We start from the raw sequence: 18,671 nt of genomic DNA on the forward strand, positions 1-18,671 counted from the left end.
GGATGATGCTTCGAGGATGGTTTGGCATTCGCTCATGACTTGCCCATGGACGTTTTACCCATGGATGTTCCTTCGAAGTATTTTCATTCTTGGACACGAATTAAGTAGCTGGGACTGTTAGAACGGAGCGTAAAATACAGTCACCACTATGTGACAGTCGTTTAGTCCCAAGGAACTAACGTTTTGGGCAGTGCATTTAATCCCCCAAAAGACTGCAAATGATCATTTTTTAGGGTGTAGACCATTGCCTTGTCTACACATAAAGCTCCGAAGTCGAGTTGCGGTGCGAAACGAAGGACCCTATAGACGACGACGAAGTGTCCTGCGGAGGAGGAAGAAGAAGAACCTTACGAGGGATTCGCGTCGTGTGGCTTGTGGCCAGTGTGTTTAGCGGTGGAAGAAGAAGAGAATAGCAATCTGCTGCGTTCTGACGAGCTTCTGCTAAGACATGCGTCCCACAACTATCCATTTGAGGAGACCCGGTAAGATATGTCACCTTTCTTGGATGTCCTCATATCAGGTGTCACAGGAAGTGGATATGTGCATGTGGAAGAGTAGTTGTGTGACGTCCTGCTTCCGACCCTCAGCTCGAACTATAGTCATAAGAGGCAAGGATTGACGTTATCGAGGTAAATAATAGCAGCAGCAAAGGCACAGAACAAGGAGCACGAGCGACACACCGGACAAACTGCTACTCAACTATATAGAAGACTTTACTAAAAACAGGTAGCACCGCAAATTTGAAACAACAGGAAATAGTTTTGTCTTTGCTGCTGCTAATAGGGAGTTTTAGGAAAACGTGGCTCGCGTCGAACAGCAACCAATCAGTGTATAAGATTCTGAGTCAAACACGACTGCGATTGGCTCCGATAGAGGCAAGATAACCTTACCAACGGTGAGCTAAAACTGCCTATATTTACCATGAACTTATAGCAACTTCCCCGCCTCTCTACGCTTGTGCGACTGACGTTATCGACAAGGTACGTTCTGATCAGAACGTGATGGGATCGGAGGTACAGCCGAACTTTGTGGTGGACATTTTGACGATGGTCTGTCGACAGCGAACGAGCGAACGCAAGTGCCTGCTGTACGAACAATGAATCGTTTCTGCGTATGTTGCGGGGGCCAGCATCGTAAGTGTCCTCAGTCAACCCAATTTGTCTTCGCCAGAGTATCTTCGCTGTAAAGGCCAAAAAGCGTGGCGCGTTTTCCCGACCATTTCACGACGCGGGCGCTCAGCGTGCGTGCGACCTCGGAAAAACCCGTTTTCCCAGGCGCGTTGAGGGTGTACGCCGGACTCTGTCGATGACATATGATCGGGGTTCGGACGCGTTAGCGGAGGTGAGTACGGAGCGGCGCCCGCTGAGCGACAGACAAAGTGCTCGCAAAGTGGTAGCTCGTACGCATTTTTGGGACATTATCAACTGCACTAAACTTCTAGATATCAGGCATATGTTGAACGAATGAACGCAGAAATCGTACGAAACAACAGCATCTTCACATTGCAACAATACCCTGTCGTCGACGAATATGGCAACATTCGTCCGCGTTGCTCGTTTCTTCTCGCTCGCGTACTCTCTGTACGCGTGCCATGTGTTTCGGGTGGTCGTCTCGCGGGCGTTCCTTCGCCGGGCGTGCGAGGTCACGGGAGCACGCTTTTCGTCATCGCGGTGCCCTCTAAGCTCTTGCTTTTGAACCTTATTGAAAAGGGATAGGACGTAATTAGTACTACTACTACCTTATTGGTTGTGTTCCTATGGAATTCGGTACCGAAAAGCACCGATAAACGTTCGCCAGTAAGTTCGGTGCGAATGATTATTCACCAATTGTCGTCGAAATGTCGACTTCAAATTTCTTGATTTCATTTCCTATCCCTTCGCTCTGAGCTCGTTGGCATCGGACAGTGGACATGAGGTCGTCCTTGAAAGAACAGGTATATTTCGTCGTTAGCTTCTCACCGGGTCTTAATGTTGCCGATAGTCTAGATCCGGGTCAGGTACAAATAGATGTGCATAATGAGAACAGATCTGTTCGGTCAGGAACTGTCCCAGCTAGCCTAGAGACCAGGGAGTGTACCAGTGGGGACTATTCGCCTATTCCACAAACACTGAAAACTAGGACACGCTCCGATTGAGAGATTTGCCTTCCACAAGAAAGTTCCGATGCTAATTCCTTACAGTGAAAAGAGCAGCGTGTGTTGTCACCTGCATCGCTATCATCTACCTTAGAAACTTATCAACCCCTGATTTTAAGAGTTGGCGTTGTAATGAAATAAATCAATAAATAAATAAAATAAAAACCACAACGACGTCAAGTGTTGATTCACGGTATGCATGGTAAACTCCTGTCACGTTCCCCGCCGGTTTCCACCGGGTGTCTTACGCCCGCCGCCTTTGCTGCCTTTGTGCCATTAAACCCATAAACTCTCTCTCTCTCTCTCTCACGTTTCAAAATATTACCACCGCAACACACTGATTCCTGGTGCGAAAAATAGCCACCGATTTCTTCCGCCGAATCTTTGAAAAATTAAGCACCGAAAACCGGGAACCCTACCTAACGGTAAACGGTGTTGGTGTACGTCAGGAAGTATTCTTCACATATCAGCGCTTGGTCGTTGTGGTAATTTCTGATGACTTGGACAGAAGACAGTGATGCCACCTCATCACATAACTAAGCTTTTCATTTACTGTTGCGTGCACTCTTACGTCACGTGGAACTGTTCAGGCCTTCCATCCACGTCAACGGGCATTTTCATGGAACACTTTGTTTATTCACAGAGGCAATCTGGGAACGCATCTTGCGAAAGCACTGTTCCATTAAGCTGCTGGCGTGCCTGCTGTGTGTCTTGCTTCTGATCCTTGACGTCTTGGTACACGTCATCTTATTCAACACGTTGCAATCGTAAGTCTTTGATGAACCCTGAAGAACTACGTTTCCTTTTATCTGGCGGTCTGACATTCCTGGAGTCAGGATGGGGCATATTCTCTTTACGTAGTACATGGTCACGGTTTGCAAAATCTTGCACAATCATTGTACAGCAGCATTGTACACATTGTACATCATTGTACACAAGCATTGTACGAGCTGAACAGCTATTGACTGGGAGGAAGCTAATGTGCGTGTGCACTGTTGAAAAGAACCCTCAGGGACTCGCACGGTACCCGTAAGAAACTGTGCGTGATTCATATGACTTTCAATGGGTCTGTGTGCGCTACATATGGGTCTTGTATGGTGTCACATGGGATGGGATACACATGAACACATACGGAGGGTCTTACAGGTTCTGTACCATGTCATGTAGGACACAGGAAGCCGTATGGAGGGTATCACACAATTCAACTGCACACATAATGCACAGTCAGTTCACATGCAGAGATTAATAGTGATACACAATATTATCAGGACTCCACGCAAGGTCTTGAAGCTCCCGAAGACACCGGAAGTGGGAATGAGGGACCCCTTCGGAATGGCTGTCATGGAGCTAAAGCGTTGCAGCGCCGTAGCTGAGAATCATAGGCAAGAATGCCATCCTGATCCTGGCGTCACCAATGATTCCTGCATAATGCGTGGCTGCTGTTACGTTGACCATAATTCGACTTCTGGAGGACCTTCCTGTTACTACCCCTTAATTTACGATGGCTACAGGGTAATCACCAATGTTACCTTACTAACGCCAGAAGGCTTGTTGGTAGTAAAGCGGCATTATTAAACAAGGCGTGGACACTGCAGACGGCACCGCTCATTGTCACTGCTTGTCCCGCCCCGTGAAGGCCTGTTCCCACATACAGCGCTTCGCTGTATAGCGCTAGAAACCTAGCGATGTTTTCCCCCTTGCCATTCTCACACACAACCGATCACATAGCGCTATCATGCTCGGGTTACGGGAAGTCTCGTTGCGACGTGATGCACCGGTGCTGCCGAGATCGTTCAGTGTCCGCGTCTGATATCCTCAGCTCTATGGCGGGTGACACTTTTGATGCTGCGATTGCCATACATTGGCAGATGGACCACGTGGGCATTTTCACGTTCTCGTCGTCGCCTTCCCACCTTGCTGCTTGGAGTGGCCGAAAGCAAAACAGACCCCGACATCCGCGATGTCACCACTGGAAGAAGCTCCCGATTGGTTATCGGAGACTCAGCGCTCAGAATAGCGCTAGAAAAGTTGATCGGGGCTCTACTTCGACAAGCGCTGTTTGATAGCGGTTCGCAGCGCTGCGAAGAGGAAAATATAGCGCTATCTCCTAGCGCTAGTAGCAAACCGCTATATGTGGGAACTGGCCTTAAATCCGCCTTATCATAGGTGGTATGTTCTGTGTTTTCAATGCATTCGTCCTTTAACCGTGACGTTTATGTTCATCTAACGTGACTTGCAGGTGGATAATATAGCGTACGGTACGGAGAAGAGCGCGGTGCGTGTGGTGCTACGGAGGACGCGGAGTTCTGGGTTTTCTGGCGACGCGCCGCAGGTCATTGTCGATGTGAATTTCCACTCGTCCGCCACAGCCCGTATCTCCGTAAGCCTCATGACGAAGTCTTTGTGTGGTATGACAGTGTCTGACGTCATGGCCTGTGATGGTGTGATGTTGAGTGAGTGAACACATGATGAGCTCTGAAGCTGACCGTTTGGATGGGTGGTGATAACAGTATAGTCCAGTGAGCGTTGATCAGAGTGCAGATCCGGGCTGATAACTTCAGGTGTCGTGTTACATTTGCCTTGCAGATTGGGGACGTTGACAAGAGGACGTTTGAAAGCAACGTTCCCGAGGTGCATTTCGCGAAGGTTTCAGGATCTGATATTTTCGATGTTCACGTGACGGACATAGGCGATTTGGTCGTCTACCGGAAGTCCAACAAAGTGGTTATGTGCGTACCAACTATTGTCGGTCACATATTACGTGAGCTAGTATGTGAACCTAATTATGATAATGATCGGGATGAACATTATTATTATTGTTATTATTATGGTAATGTATGGGATCGAGGTCCTCATTGTGACGAGAAGCTCGCATGTAATTCTTGCATGTTACGAAGATTCGATGACCAGGTTGCTCCAGCCATGCTCTCCCAGAAACACTGTAAACACACATACTCTTAAGAATTATGAATCACGTCATAATTTCTTCCATGAAGTGCGGCTTGTTCACTTGCCAATATCCTGTTGCAACTAAATGTTTTCTTTACCTTATCACAGCTTCGAGACAGACTTGTCCACTTTGGTGTACACCTCAACGTTCCTGCAGCTACCAGCACGTGTGCCAACTTCGCATTTCTATGGACTAGGTGATATGAGAGCGCGTCTTGCACGAAGCGGATTCAAGCAATACTCTCTTATCAATATGCATCCTCGGGACGCGGAGGTATTTATGTTCGATGGTTGTTGGTTATACAGGGTGTTACCCTATGAAAGTCTACCCGCGCCGGCATGCCGTGCTCGCCAATTACTCAATGCAGGTGGTACGATGTGTTGCCTACGTATAAAACTCATAAGGACATTCCATCATGGTAAATATCGAAGTGATTGAGCACCGTAACGCAAAGTTATAGCGCAAAACGTGAGGTTCCCATATAGTCAAAACAGCCAAGATGGCGGTGTTGTGAATCGCAGTTGTGGCACAGTTCCCCAGACGGCGACGTGTCGCTCTGGCATTCCATCCATCCGTCCATCCAGGCAGAGACGTCCCCGCGTTATGTTATTTCACTGCCTTTCAGTAAGCAGACGACATCCCTTTCGGGTGTCGTCTACTGAGTACGTCGGCATTTTCGTTCCTCACGTTGCTTACTTCTGAGCAAAATACGACAGTAACGCGAAAGCGAAATGAAGACTGCAGTTCCATCCGGCTGGCAGGATATGCGACGCGTCACCGTCAGGGGAGCAGCATGTCAACTGTTCTTCTCAACGCCGCCATCTTGATTGTTTTGACTACGGGAATCGCACGTTTTGAGTTATAACTTCGTGCTGCGGCGCTCAATCACTTCGAAATTTACCAAGATTAAATGTCCTTATGAGCTCTATATGAAGACCGCACAATGTGCCACCTGCATTGGGTAATTGGCGAGTACAGCAAGGTGGCACGGGTAGACTTTTATAGGGTAACACCCTGTATATATCCATGTATGTTGGAGGAGTGTGTTGGTTGCTGACGTGCTGCAGAGTTGCTGTTGAAAAACGAGAAATCAAATAAAACCATTGCTGTTCTTCTCCCGTAGGCAGAACATGTCCAGGAAAACAACTCGAAGGCTGTCTACGGGAGTCACCCATTTTATATGGGTATAGAACCGGAAGGGCTTGCCTATGGCATTTTTTTTCGAACCCGCTCAGTCTTACGTGAGTACCATGTGACACCAGAGACGCTACATCTCACTGTTCTGCGACGTCATAGAGAAAAGAGCAGCCAAAAGTTCATAATGGACGCCAGTCAGTTGCTAGAATTAAGGATTCCTAGGGACTTGGCTTCATAAACTACGCCAGCCACTCTGCGTCTGATCCAGCTTTTGCTGCGCTCCGACTGTGAAGTTGTGTGATGGACTCAGACGTGATATGATAGGCCAACACAATGATAACGCGAGCATGCTGTGAAGTGGCTCTGTTTCTGCATCTGTGTTGTCTTTCTTGCGCTCCTTCGCGAACTCTGGCATGTTCATGACGCATTCTTGATCTACCAGAGGTACAGTCCACAAGGGCACCCGGAGTGACCGTGCGTACTATTGGAGGTCCGCTGGATCTCTTCGTATTCCTGGGTCCTTCGCCAAGTCACGTGGTCAGCCAGTACCAGGATATCGTAGGCCGACCTGCCATGCCTCCTTTCTGGGCCCTCGGATTTCAACAGACCGTCAGCGATATTTTGGTCGCCGAACTACTTAACGAACAGATGTGGGCGAACATGAACATTGTGAGCGTAATCACACGCCTGTTTTCAGGTACGGATGTGTTTCAGGACCTGAGGTCTAGTTTTTTTTTTTTTATTTGTAGGATGGAGTGTGGTCCGACAAGCATGCATTGGAAAAAGGCTGCGATTTCGTCTTCTTAAAAGCGGTTGAAGAGAGGTTACGCGACGTACCAAGTCGACATTACGTCGTTCGCATGGTGAGGACATTCACGACGACTTCAGCATTTAACCAGTCCCCTGGTAGACGGTCATCGTCAAGGCCTCAAAGGAAATGACCTCAAATGACCGTTATGTGGCGCGACCGCCTTCTCGCATGCAGCATTGCCAGATGGCAGCAGTAACTTCCTTCTCAGTGGCAGTGCCCACGTCTACTAAGAGTATACGTGTGCAAGAGTAGGCATAACACGAAAGGAAGTGTGGACGTATGTCCACTGCGGGACGTCAGTGTTTGGCAGGGGTGCAAGGTTATTTCGCTCAAGCCGCGTCCTTTTGCTCTGCTCGGTTCGTTTGTAGCGCCAACCTTCATTAGTGACAAGATAACCGGAAAGGGCCTTCGCACGCTCGAAGCGTACGTGCATACAATATAGAAAGGGAATACACGGGCTGCCGCCCATCTTGTGTCAAACAAAGTGCGTTAGGTGTCTGTGCCCGCCACGTCTCTTAGGCGGAATGTGGCCCTCAGGACTCCCCTAGACGTTTGTTTATGGAGTAGGAGCACTGCTGCGTAGCAATGGCGGAATAATTGCGTATTACTATTGCCTTGCAGAAAAAGGCTCTGCCTTGTGGAAGAGAGCTTCCACGTCACTCTCGTAATACTTTGTATGTCTACGCTTAAGGTGTGCCAGCCTAGTTCTTGCGACTTAACGTTAGGGCCAGGTAATGAACACAAAGCCTACTTTAGCGAGTTCATCATCTAACTACTTCAGGATCTCAAAGCTTTGGCACAGACCTGTGACTACAGCTCACGTGTTCACGTACAGTCCGATAGAACTAAGTATGCGAAACGTTGAGCAGCCTGTTGATTGCGTCACACGTAGTCGGTAGCTGTTGTGCTCTTACCTATCTTGGCTAAGATCATGTGAAGTCTAACGCCGTATTCTTTTCGTGAATGCAGGGACCAACTGTGCACACAAACAGCTCTTGCAAAACTGGTGGAGTTTTTATCCAGCATGCCCGCTTCTACAATGCGATAATGCTGAATCATAGTGGAACGCCCGTTGAAATTCTTGTGAGTCACCACGTTGGTTACTGTTACGAAAAGCCGTTTTCAGGATTGGGGCATCCTGGGATGCAACCGTGTGTTATGCAACTGTGTCTGCTGTTGTTGCATGATGGGCCCCTTTGCATACGATTGATTACGAGTCTCAGACTGAACCTCAATTGCCTTGTCGGTGCATTGAGCACGTGCTTGCTGCTCGTACGGGAAGCGCTGCCGAAGCTGTTGGGATTGAGACTAAGATTCGAGCTCAGCTTTTATGCAAACGGGTCCCGTTGTGTGGTCTTGGTCTGATGTAAGGCGGTGCACTCTTTGAAGTCGAAGCATATTGCCCGTTTTATGTTTCTTCGAAGGCTGACATCTACTATTCGCCCTCGGAGAGACAAGTGTAAAATTGGCAGCCCCACCTTGTATCTTTTTCAAGATTTTGCTCTCTTCCGTTGTCCCCTCTCCTCTGCTGCCCCTGTAGACGCCAGCACTGTTACTTTCTGTCGGAAGCTGTGCCAAGTACTGGCCGCGTAGCACACATGTCCCATAGAACACTTCTCCAGCTTTGCCGAATAGCCAAGGTAATAATAGGCGACTAAAGCAGACACCAAAATGCAATTCGTTGTGTATTGTTGACTGCAGCGCTGCTCGACATCTGGTCATCACCACACGTAGCCTTCCTCTCTACTTCGTCGTGGCTCGAAGATATTTTCGTGTTTTAACCCGGTGCGACTGAGACATTCGAAATGATACCCCGTTCTGCTGTTTTACAGATGCCCGACAACACGACCAGGTTCCTGCTAGATTACAGAAGCAGAGGTATAAGGAGTTTCCTTGGAAGGGTTTTCGAGCATCGCGCGTCGGCGACAAGTAGTATCAGCGGAGTTTGGTTGGTAAGACGAGTTCTTTGTTGCAGTCGTGGCCAGAACGCAGCTAATGCTAACTCATTGCCACCGCAAAGTAGTGACCTGAACGAGGATGAGGCTCTCTGCAGTGTGCGCTACACTTAGGACAACAGGTTCTTGTGTGTGTGTTCAGAAAGTTGAGCTCTGTACTGCGTAGTAACAGCGATCCAGGATTTCGGAAGCCGTAATTGTCTCTAAAAGAGGACCCGAATGAAATCCAGCGAAGCTACACTGTTGACGCGTTTTTGTCGTAACTTTTTCGTTTTGGATGTCCCCTAGGATGACAACGAAGTAGTAATGCCGACAATTGAGCATCCATCTTGCAAAGCAAGCGCCGTCGATACAGTCAACTTCCTCCTGTGGAATGAGAAGTACCTCAATGAAGGACCGAGAGCCTGCGAGCCGCCGATGCATGTCCTGGGGCCACAATACCGGCCACACAACGCTTTTGCGTACCATCAGGCAGCTACGCTTCACGAGTAAGACGTAATCTTTGCAAGGGCTCGATTCGTTGGGTCCTCATTGGGTACCATGTTCTGCTCTCAGCTGACGTTTTATGCTTTTCAGTTTTTTAGTCAGGTTTTTTATGCTTTTTATGAAGTTTAGCTGATCATGACTGTTTATCGGTTGACTGAGAACATGGTTGTACTCTTAGGTAATGTAGTACTGCTCAGTCTTTCTTCAATGCATTCCGGAAACTCGCATGGAGATATACGCGATATTCAATAAATGCATGCTCAGTGCAAATTGCAAACAAATTCCACATTTTAACAGTAACACGTACGCCTAGTAAAGGTAATGCATCCAAAGGGAATCTGTGCTGAAGCGGGCAGGGGCGGCGCAACGTCACGAATTCAGGGGGACCCCAGATCCCAACCGACGCCCCCCTTCCATCCCCCACCGCCACCACCAATTCATGCCCGGTTTCATGGTCCGGGTGCATAACCTTTGCACGTGGCACATCTAATGTGTGGTCCCTCTTCAGGTTCCTGGCCGCATCGCAAAGACGGAGGCCGTTGGTTGTGTCTAAATCCACATATTCGGGTATCGGCAAGTTCGCGGGGCACAACTTTGCAGACTTGGAGCCGACGTGGAAAAATCTGAGGCTGACGATTCCAAGTAAGATATGAAGCGATGCAACCACTTCCTCGTGTGTAGTGGGGGTCAACACTTGGACGGCTGCTTCGGCCATATTGGGTCGTCATCGGAAGGTCGCGTGGTACGTGATAATGCCCACGGGGAATACGCCAGGCTCGACGTGACCCTCTGACGCCACCCACTTTAACGTTGTCTTCCCCGCGCGCTGCTCACGATGGCCCAATAAGGCCAGGGGGCTTAATCGCTTCATCGTCGTTACGGTCGTTAAAAGCTAACGAGTGGCGGGAAATTCAGAGGCGGGCGGGAAATTTAAAAAGGTGGGCACGTGATGAAACACGTGCACGCCGCTCTTCGCGTGATACGTGACGGCCGTGGTACACGTCACGCGCAATGTGTCACGTGCCCACCTTTTTGAATTTCCCGCCATTCGTTAGCTTGTAACGACCGTAACGACGATGAAGCGATTAAGCCCCCTGAAGAGTTGGCCAAGTCCTGGCATGGCGACGTTTGAGCTCCTCCGCTCACTTCTGTGTATTATGAGGTTACAGGGGATGTTAGCTTTCACAAATCGCTACGGTAGCGCGTGTAGCGGTCTTTTTCTATGTCTACGGCCACCACAAACGAGATTGTGATTGGAGGAGATACTAAAGACTACGTGACGTTCGGGTAGGATCAGGCAGACTGCCCCTCTGCCCTCCCCCCCTCTCCCGCCGCTATGGCTCTGCTTCTCATTGTTGCCTTCCATGGGACGAAGCGTAGCCGACATACAATTTCCTCTGGAGGGGCTGTAGGCGAGGATGCACGCGTGCCAGGCTTTTCCAGGCCTGCCCGTGAAGCCCTGACCATCATGAACTGCTTTCCAGTGATGCTCACCATGAGCCTGCTTGGTGTCCCTTTATCCGGAGCTGATGCCTGCGGAAGATTCCAAGAAAATGTGCCCCTTGACGAACTGTGCTCCAGGTGGTATTCCCTCGCCGCCTTTTACCCCTTGTTTCACGCAAGAAGCGTGTCAGGTCTGGTAAGTACACGTCATCTCATGAGCACCATAGCTCACGTACAAGCATAGGCGCATACTGCGTAAAGTCCTTACGGCAGACTAGAGGCAAATTTCCAGCCATAATCACCTACAATGCAACGCCGTTGTAATCTAAGTTTTCTTCATATCTGAGACGCTCGCTAACGCTGCAGATTGAAAGTGTTTGCTTGCAATATAAGTATTGTGGAAAGTAATTTCGCATACCTCTGTCCGCGAAAACCAATCAGTCGATGACCGTCCCTTCCTCTGACGATGCTCTCCTCTTTCGACTGCAGAAACATGATCACTCCGTGTTTTCCGTCGACGTGGCCAAGGACGCCAGTGCTTCTGCACGGATTCGTCGAACTCTCCTGCCCTATTTGTACTACTTATTTTACAAGAGTCATGTTGCCGGAGAGACTGTTGCGAGACCCATGTTTTTGGAGTGAGTCGAGCTTCGCAGACCTATGTCCTTGCTCTAAAGAGTCGCGCTGTACACCCTAATGATATTAAGCAACCCTGTACCTATAAGCATTGTGTTTAGCCTCCAGACGGCTGTCGATCGACGCTGTTTCCTTTGTGTCCGTTCAGTACCTGACTGGTATACAGGAACTGGTCTTCAATACATACTGGATATACAAGGGTGCCTTTTTTTAGGTGATACAGATTTTTCATAGAAAAAAACTAAGGGCTATAGACATGCTGTTTTCACTTCTATCATCTCTGGGCCGGCGGACGTTCTTAGTCATATGTTGCTCGACCGTCAAATGACTAATTACGTTTTAATTATAAACGCTACGAAGTTGTCCCAATGAGAACATCTGCTCCTTTCGGTCACCTGATATCGTAGCGGGTTTCAGAACAAAAATCTGTTCGGTAGCCGCAAACAATTCGTGAAGGAACATCATTTTCTTCTGTATTTTGTTCATTGCGCATCTTCGGAGACTTTCCTTTCCTTCACACCCCCAATGTGAGATGGTGAAGGAGCCTCATGCGTCGAAGATACCCGCTCAGTGCCGCTTGATGCGTCGAAGATGAGCTTTAACTTGCGGAAACAAAACAAAACAAGCACATTTATCATCCCATGCAGCACAATGTACTGAAAGTCGAGTGCAATAGGGGGGGGACGGGTAGGTGGAAGACCTTGAACAGACTCTTGAAACTAAAAAGCATTGATAAGACACATACCGTCCACCCCTATTGCACTCGACTTTCAGTACATTGTGCTGCTTGGGAGGTGACGGTATCGGAACTGCCCTTATCTTGTGTTGCATTTTCTATTAATCTTTTTCCAGGGCGCAAGAAGCGACAGTGTGCTCTTTCACCCTCTCACATTGGGGGCCACGGAAGATGCGCAATGAACAAAAGAAAGAAAAAAATCTTCAGGAATTTTTTGTGGACGATCTACCGAAGGGATTTTTGTTCTGAAAACACTACGATATCAGGTCACCGATAGGAACAGATGTTCCCATTGGGACAACTTCGTAGCTTTTATAATTAAAAAGTTAATTAACGATTTCTACGTAATTAGTCATTTGACGGTCGAGCAACATATGACGAAGAACGTCCGCCGGCCCAGAGATGATAGAAGTGAAAACAGCATTTCTCTAGCCCTTAGTTTTTTTTTAATGAAAAATCTGTATCGGTTAAAAAATACACCCTGTATATTGAGGTGACTCTACCTCCTAAAATCCCCAGTAATGTTTCCCTAAAATCCGGTAGGTGGCGCTAGTACAGAGCAGAGCATAGAACAGCATGGCGCAACAAGAAGGTTCCTATAGTGGATGGAGTGCAGGGAATACCAAAATCTCATCGCTAGTCGTTACGTTGCGTCACATACCACGTGCGCTCGCTTCCTAACGTCGCGGATCGGTATAGGGCCCCTGGTCAAGGGAAAAGGTGTTTGTGTCGCAGGTTTCCGTTGCTGAACGAGGTGCGTGAGAATGACCAGCAGTTCATGTGGGGATCAGCCGTGATGATTCTTCCCGTGCTGTATTCAGTAAGTATTCATCGGTTTTCTTTAGGGGACATGTCAGAGTCCAAGTTGTACATTGCAGCGCGCCATCCAGTACCAGGCTTTTGTGCCTTCGGGCTTGTGGTACGACTACTACACGCACAAGGTTATAAATGGCAGCGACGGCTACAGAGTGTTCTCAGCACTGTCGCATCCCATCAACGTGCTGCTTCGAGGAGGTCACGTGATTCCTATTACGCCTCATCCAAACATTAGGTTGAGCAAGTGAGTGAGTGATGTCTGTGTCCAGTTCACTATGTCAGTGGTAGGCAGGTGAGTCGAGTTGGCGTCAAGTAAAGGAGGCCGCCATATTACGACTCGGCGCATTGCCGCTGCGCCGAGACGTCATTTCGCTGCTGCTAACGTGTGGGCGTCTCATAGTTTCACACATTGCGCAGCCTACAATGCGATGTAAATGAAGCAACGAAACGTTGTTGTTTCATGGCTTCTGTTTGTGCAATACAAAGGGTCTTTTACCAAAGGAAGATACCGATGACGGGTAAATGTCGCTATGTTGATGCCAGGCATGCCAGGCAAAACACTCAAACCATGGCCAAAGCCAGGACGAGCCTGAGGGAGTCGTCCGCGTTATGGAGTCTCTTACTGACGATAGCAATGGGTCCTGCTATTTTGCGTACCCTCTATGCGCTATGACAGTTTGTCTCTGCGCACTGGAGGGGCTACAGCGTGGAGAAACCACGTGATGAAGTGTCTGTCCAATCACAAGGCAGCAATAAGTGGGTATTCATAGGCCACCATGGTACTCCGAGTGGGTTCATAGAAGAAACCATGTGTGCCTAACATTAAGCTGCTACCCCCTTATTTGGGAGAGTGGGTGCAATAGTGTTGCTCCACGAACAACAGAGGAGAGGTGAAAACTGGTGAGCTGCGCAGACAGCTGACTTACTAGAATAGCGATTGGCTCGCGGATTCTTATGTTGGCAACCATCATTCATAATACCGTTCCTTTCGGAATCTGACGAAAGCGACTACGTAGGGATGTACCGGGAAAAAGGCGACTTTGCCAGACCTGGTAGAACGGCTGATGACTCTTTCTGGTACGGGCGCCTCCTTTTTGGTGTTGCTATCGAATAGATTTGTTGAAGTCGAACAATGCGCATGCGCAGGCCCTCGAAAAGATCGCGACGTAAAATTTCGTGAGTGAGTCTATATGAGTCCTTGTTCTTACGACTGAGGTGCATGATTTTGTATCGTGAATGAATTGGCATTGAATTTTTCAGTGGCATGAAATACCTCGGTGTCTTTGTTCTGCTGGATGGGAAGATGAAAGCTCGAGGCGAAATATTCTGTGACGGCCTGACGACTGTGGGTACGTGGGTACTGACTTACTGACATGCTGATAGGACAAATGAGGGTTGTTCAATTTCACAACGTTTGGACATAAAAATGGGCTCCGGAGGTTACAGGACAGGAATGGACAGGTTGTGTTTGTCACGTTATCTGTTTGTCCATTTACTTGTGGCATGTATCCCGGAAAGGAGGAAGCGACACGTACGGTCGACTCAAGTTTCGTTGAAAACGAACCTGTCATTTGCACTGGTTTGCACTGGAAGTGAGCTTTGTCCAGCTTCAGTTCAAAACGCGACGTCCGACGGAGTCAAACAAGCTTATCAAACAAGTCAAAACAAAGTGTGCGGTGCCTACTTCAGTTTAAGATCCGCTCGCGCGTTTGTTTCCAACCGCTTCCGGACGTGGCATGTGACGGCGCTGCTTGTCATTAAACTGACCCAATCACGTGACATAACCAGCCGTCTGTAAACTTTATACACTCCGCTTTTCGCTGGCTTCAGTAGAGGAACGACTGCTATAATACGCCAGGAGCGCCACCGTTTAGCCTTATCCTGGCGTCAGCATCCCTATGAAGGCTACTGAGATATGCTATCATGTTCTATGTGCTTCTGTGCTGGGTAGTTCTGCTGGACTACCTTCCTTTCCAGAGCAAGAACGATGTTATTACCTCTACTGTTCCAACACCACCTAGATACAGAAAGCCTTCGAGCTCGTCGACGTAACAATTAAGAGTCAGCCAATCAGGATCGTGTTTTTAATGGACGTAGCCAATCCCGAACGTGCTTTCGGCGTCGTGGCCATAGAGAAGAACTACCGTCGTCTACGTAAAACAGTCTCAATGTTTCTAAAAACTGATTTCCTGGAAAGCGTCTTGCACTCTTTGTCTAAATATTTAGGTCTGCAGGTTCCAGGTGAGCTGCAATCATTTGCGGGTTCTTGAATTCGCGGAACGGTGAATGGCAGTAGCAGACGACTTCTGACTTTTGAGGGAGAGGAGGCAATACGGAGGCTTTCTCTGTCTAGGTTGTGTTGCTGTTTCCACCACCTCCTTCCTCCTCCCTTCTCTTTTTCCCTCCCCATGGTGCACTAAGCTGCCCACCTTAGTAGGCAGACATCCCATCCCACTAGAGCGTACCTGATACGTGGTACTCTGGTCTTGCGCTTGCTTTTCTCTGCGCTCAAACCGTTTGTAGAGCAACTACTTACTGGTCCCTTGCAGATTCTGTTCAAAGTGGTCGCTACAGCCTCATTCAAATCCTGTTTATTCAAGTAAGCATTAACACGTAGTACGCGAAAGGTGGTCAAGAAGCAACATTACGTACTGAAAGTTCAGCTGCGTGGTGAGGGGTAGCAGGTGTCATTCCGCGGACTGCTCCATGGACTACTCGTCCATCGCCACGCAGCCGTACCTTCGCAGCATTGTGTTGCTTTGAGAACGCCCCTATAGGTTGTTGTATCGCATTGCCAACTTTCGTGTATACCGCAGGAATCAATCGTGATCAACCCTGTTTTCTGGGGCTACGACTGCTCCGCATTGGATGAAATAATCATCCTAGGGTTGCCCGAGCCTCCTTCGAGGATCGTCATCGCTAAGCGCCAGATGAACTTCCGTGTTCAAAATACGGTACGTTTTTGGAATATGCCGTCTGAGGGTGCTGTTTATATTCCAGTGTCATCGCCGGAGGATTGTGTTGGTGTAAATTCCCCGAAGACCAATGACATAAAGTGCTACTCCGGACTCGGGAAAACAGCGCTCATTTTATTTAATGCATGAAAAGAAGGTGCCTCGAGGTTTCTATACTCGAAATTTCAATCCTGTTCACGAACGCTGTGCATTTCTGTCAAATTTAGATCTGCTGAGCCTCCACAGGTTTCGATGACGCAAGGAAAGGGTGATGTAATCATAAGCCCCACAAAACGTAATGATGTCTTGTTCTGGAGAGGGTACTCGACTCCTAGCAACGACGTTGGCGTAACGGGGAGGGTCACGTGGTGAAGTCACGTCAACACTAATCGAAAGAGGGGAAAATGGGAGAGAAGTCTTCTCCTTCCTTTGTGTTTTCTCGAACGTCGGAGCATTTCGATGATATACCATGAAAGACGCGAAGGGCAACAACGTTGCCAGATGACAGCCAGGCGCTCCGTCGGGACCTAAGACGTCAGTTCTCTAATATAAAAAATTATCTAGCTTTCGCGTCCCATATGGTCAAGACATTTTGCAGGAATGTAGAGTGAAACAAGAACATTTCAGTAACATAACTTTGGCAGGATTCTGAAGACACGAGATGCAGTCTGTAGGGGCACTTTAAACAATGAAGTCTCCATGTATGTTTGGATGTGTGGTCTCGGCTCAGGGCTTTCTGGTTGTGACGTCCCTGCACGACCTTCACCATGTAGCCTACACCACCATTATTTAGCGACCCTCACACCACGAATCTCACGTTTCCCACCCTGAATGTCATTGCTTCCACGAGGTTTCCACTTCCACCAGTTACTCCAGGTACTGCACATTCTGCTACTTACTGACATCGTTGACTTGCAGACTGTTGAAGTGCCAGGTCTTAACCTGCACCTGAATACCACGACGGTCATATCTTTACACTGGTATTCCATGGAAGATGTGCATGGTGTGCAGCAACAGTCCCACGAAAAAGCGACTCATCGACAAAGCGACGTTTCGAAGAACACGGACGCACTTAATAAACTGAAATAAAACACCAAAATATGGAACACTGTCAAGTCTGCAAAGGAGGTAGTCAAAATTTATTCCAAAAGATTAGGAACGAGCTTTTGTGGAGAGAGTACGCTTTGCATGAAAGGTGCTCAATGAATAAACGTAGCCGCTTGATTTTGCTAGAAGCGAAGTTTCAGAGCACGAAGCAGTGTGACCTTGCAAATGCGATACAGGAACCACATTCAGTGTAACGGTTGTATATTGTCTGTAGTACATCCTAATAAGCGTGAGGAAGTTTGCTTGTCCTTTTGCACTTCGTCCCTCTCCCAAATGGCATCAGATCAGTGCCGACCTCTCAATCAAATTTCGGCTCATTTCATTGGTTACCGTTTTCCATGGGAGCTGCCATGACACTAAATTTTCTCAAAGATGGATGGTCTGCTTGGAACGGCGAAGCGGAGATTTCGTGACTAAAAATTTTCACGGACTACTTTAATTTCATACTGTGAGTATATATCCTCATGTACGCATCTGCAAAATCGGCTTCAACTTTCGCTCCGTGATACCAAGAAAATAGCAAGAAGGACGACCCTTATACGTAGGATTTTGCATTTTATAATTACGTTTTGTTTGTACATACAGCTTTGTTCATTTTTGGTTCGATCTATACTTACATTAGGCTTACTTCATAGTGACAGTCGTCTGCTACGAAGAAGCGGTTGTACCGCTCTCCTGGCCAATCACTTCTGCCAGCAACCATTCCTGCAATTCTGAGCCTTCCCAACATGCCTCTCTCCATGCAGATGGCGTTGATAAAAGTGGGTCTCTCACCGGTGGTATCCGTTTCAATCCGAATCAATCGAGTTTCTCCAAAATGGTGGCACCCAGTAAATAAGGGTGAGGTATACGTACTGGATGGATGTAATAATAGACAACTATATTTCGACCTGTGAATGGCGGTGTCCATCTACGGACACGAGAAAGAAACGAGAACGAATGAGATACTGTCACAGGAGCCGCTTGAAAGAAGACCGCGATTTTGGACTATCGGAGGCTGTGATCGACCCAACCAATTCAAGGGCTTCTACATCACCGAAGCACTCTTGAAGGACAGTCAGAGCGGTGACAACTATTGCCTACCCTGTATGCGTACAAGTATGGGAGAAAAGCTTATGGAACACGCGAGCGACGTACTAGCGGCTGCCGGAAGCGGGTGAGTTCAGTGTTTCGGAGGGGTGGAAAGGTGCGCTGTTAGCGACACACAGTGGTAGATCCGGTGTTTCTTGGGTGTGCCTGGGAAGTGGAAGCTACCGCTGTGTGTCGCTAATAGCGTACCCTTCCACCCCTACGAAACAGTGAACTCGCGCGGGCGAACCTAGGGCGTCGCAGCGAAGAAAAAGTACGCCGCTCGCGTGTACAGGTTGGGACAAAAGTTTACGGAACACGCGAGCGACGTACTCTTTCTCCGGTGCGACACCCTAGCGGCTGCCGGAAGCGAGTGAGTTCACTGTTTCGGAGGGGTGGAAGGGTGCGCTGTTAGCGACACACAGCGGTAACTTGTAC

The 18,671-nt window shown here is 48.4% G+C and overlaps 1 protein-coding gene across 1 annotated transcript; it reads left to right on the forward strand.

Annotated features, from left to right (window-relative positions):
• The first annotated feature begins 362 nt into the window (after positions 1 to 362).
• On the forward strand, positions 363 to 17,176 carry LOC135391874 (lysosomal alpha-glucosidase-like). The gene is made up of 21 exons (XM_064622388.1): positions 363 to 482; positions 2,778 to 2,901; positions 3,403 to 3,646; positions 4,374 to 4,514; positions 4,721 to 4,863; positions 5,192 to 5,357; positions 6,208 to 6,325; positions 6,664 to 6,890; positions 6,971 to 7,084; positions 8,002 to 8,115; positions 8,865 to 8,984; positions 9,276 to 9,475; positions 9,982 to 10,115; positions 10,958 to 11,112; positions 11,406 to 11,554; positions 13,024 to 13,108; positions 13,167 to 13,348; positions 14,365 to 14,453; positions 15,654 to 15,703; positions 15,921 to 16,058; positions 16,977 to 17,176. Exons 1-21 carry the CDS (start codon positions 449 to 451, stop codon positions 17,145 to 17,147), a joined length of 2,898 nt encoding a protein of 965 aa, XP_064478458.1. The 5' UTR covers positions 363 to 448; the 3' UTR covers positions 17,148 to 17,176.
• The last annotated feature ends 1,495 nt before the right edge of the window (positions 17,177 to 18,671 follow it).

The sequence above is a fragment of the Ornithodoros turicata genome, chromosome 4, assembly GCF_037126465.1.
Source record: "Ornithodoros turicata isolate Travis chromosome 4, ASM3712646v1, whole genome shotgun sequence".
NCBI lineage: Eukaryota > Metazoa > Arthropoda > Arachnida > Ixodida > Argasidae > Ornithodoros > Ornithodoros turicata.

What these genes read in the sequence shown, in the direction of transcription:
- LOC135391874 (XM_064622388.1), top strand. Translation starts at nt 449, where the DNA reads ATGCGTCCCACAACTATCCATTTGAGGAGACCCG. An exon ending in CCGCCACAGCCCGTATCTCC is followed by an intron (nt 4,515 to 4,720) that starts GTAAGCCTCATG and finishes TTTGCCTTGCAG; the next exon opens with ATTGGGGACGTTGACAAGAG. An exon ending in TGTGGGCGAACATGAACATT is followed by an intron (nt 6,891 to 6,970) that starts GTGAGCGTAATC and finishes TTTTATTTGTAG; the next exon opens with GATGGAGTGTGGTCCGACAA.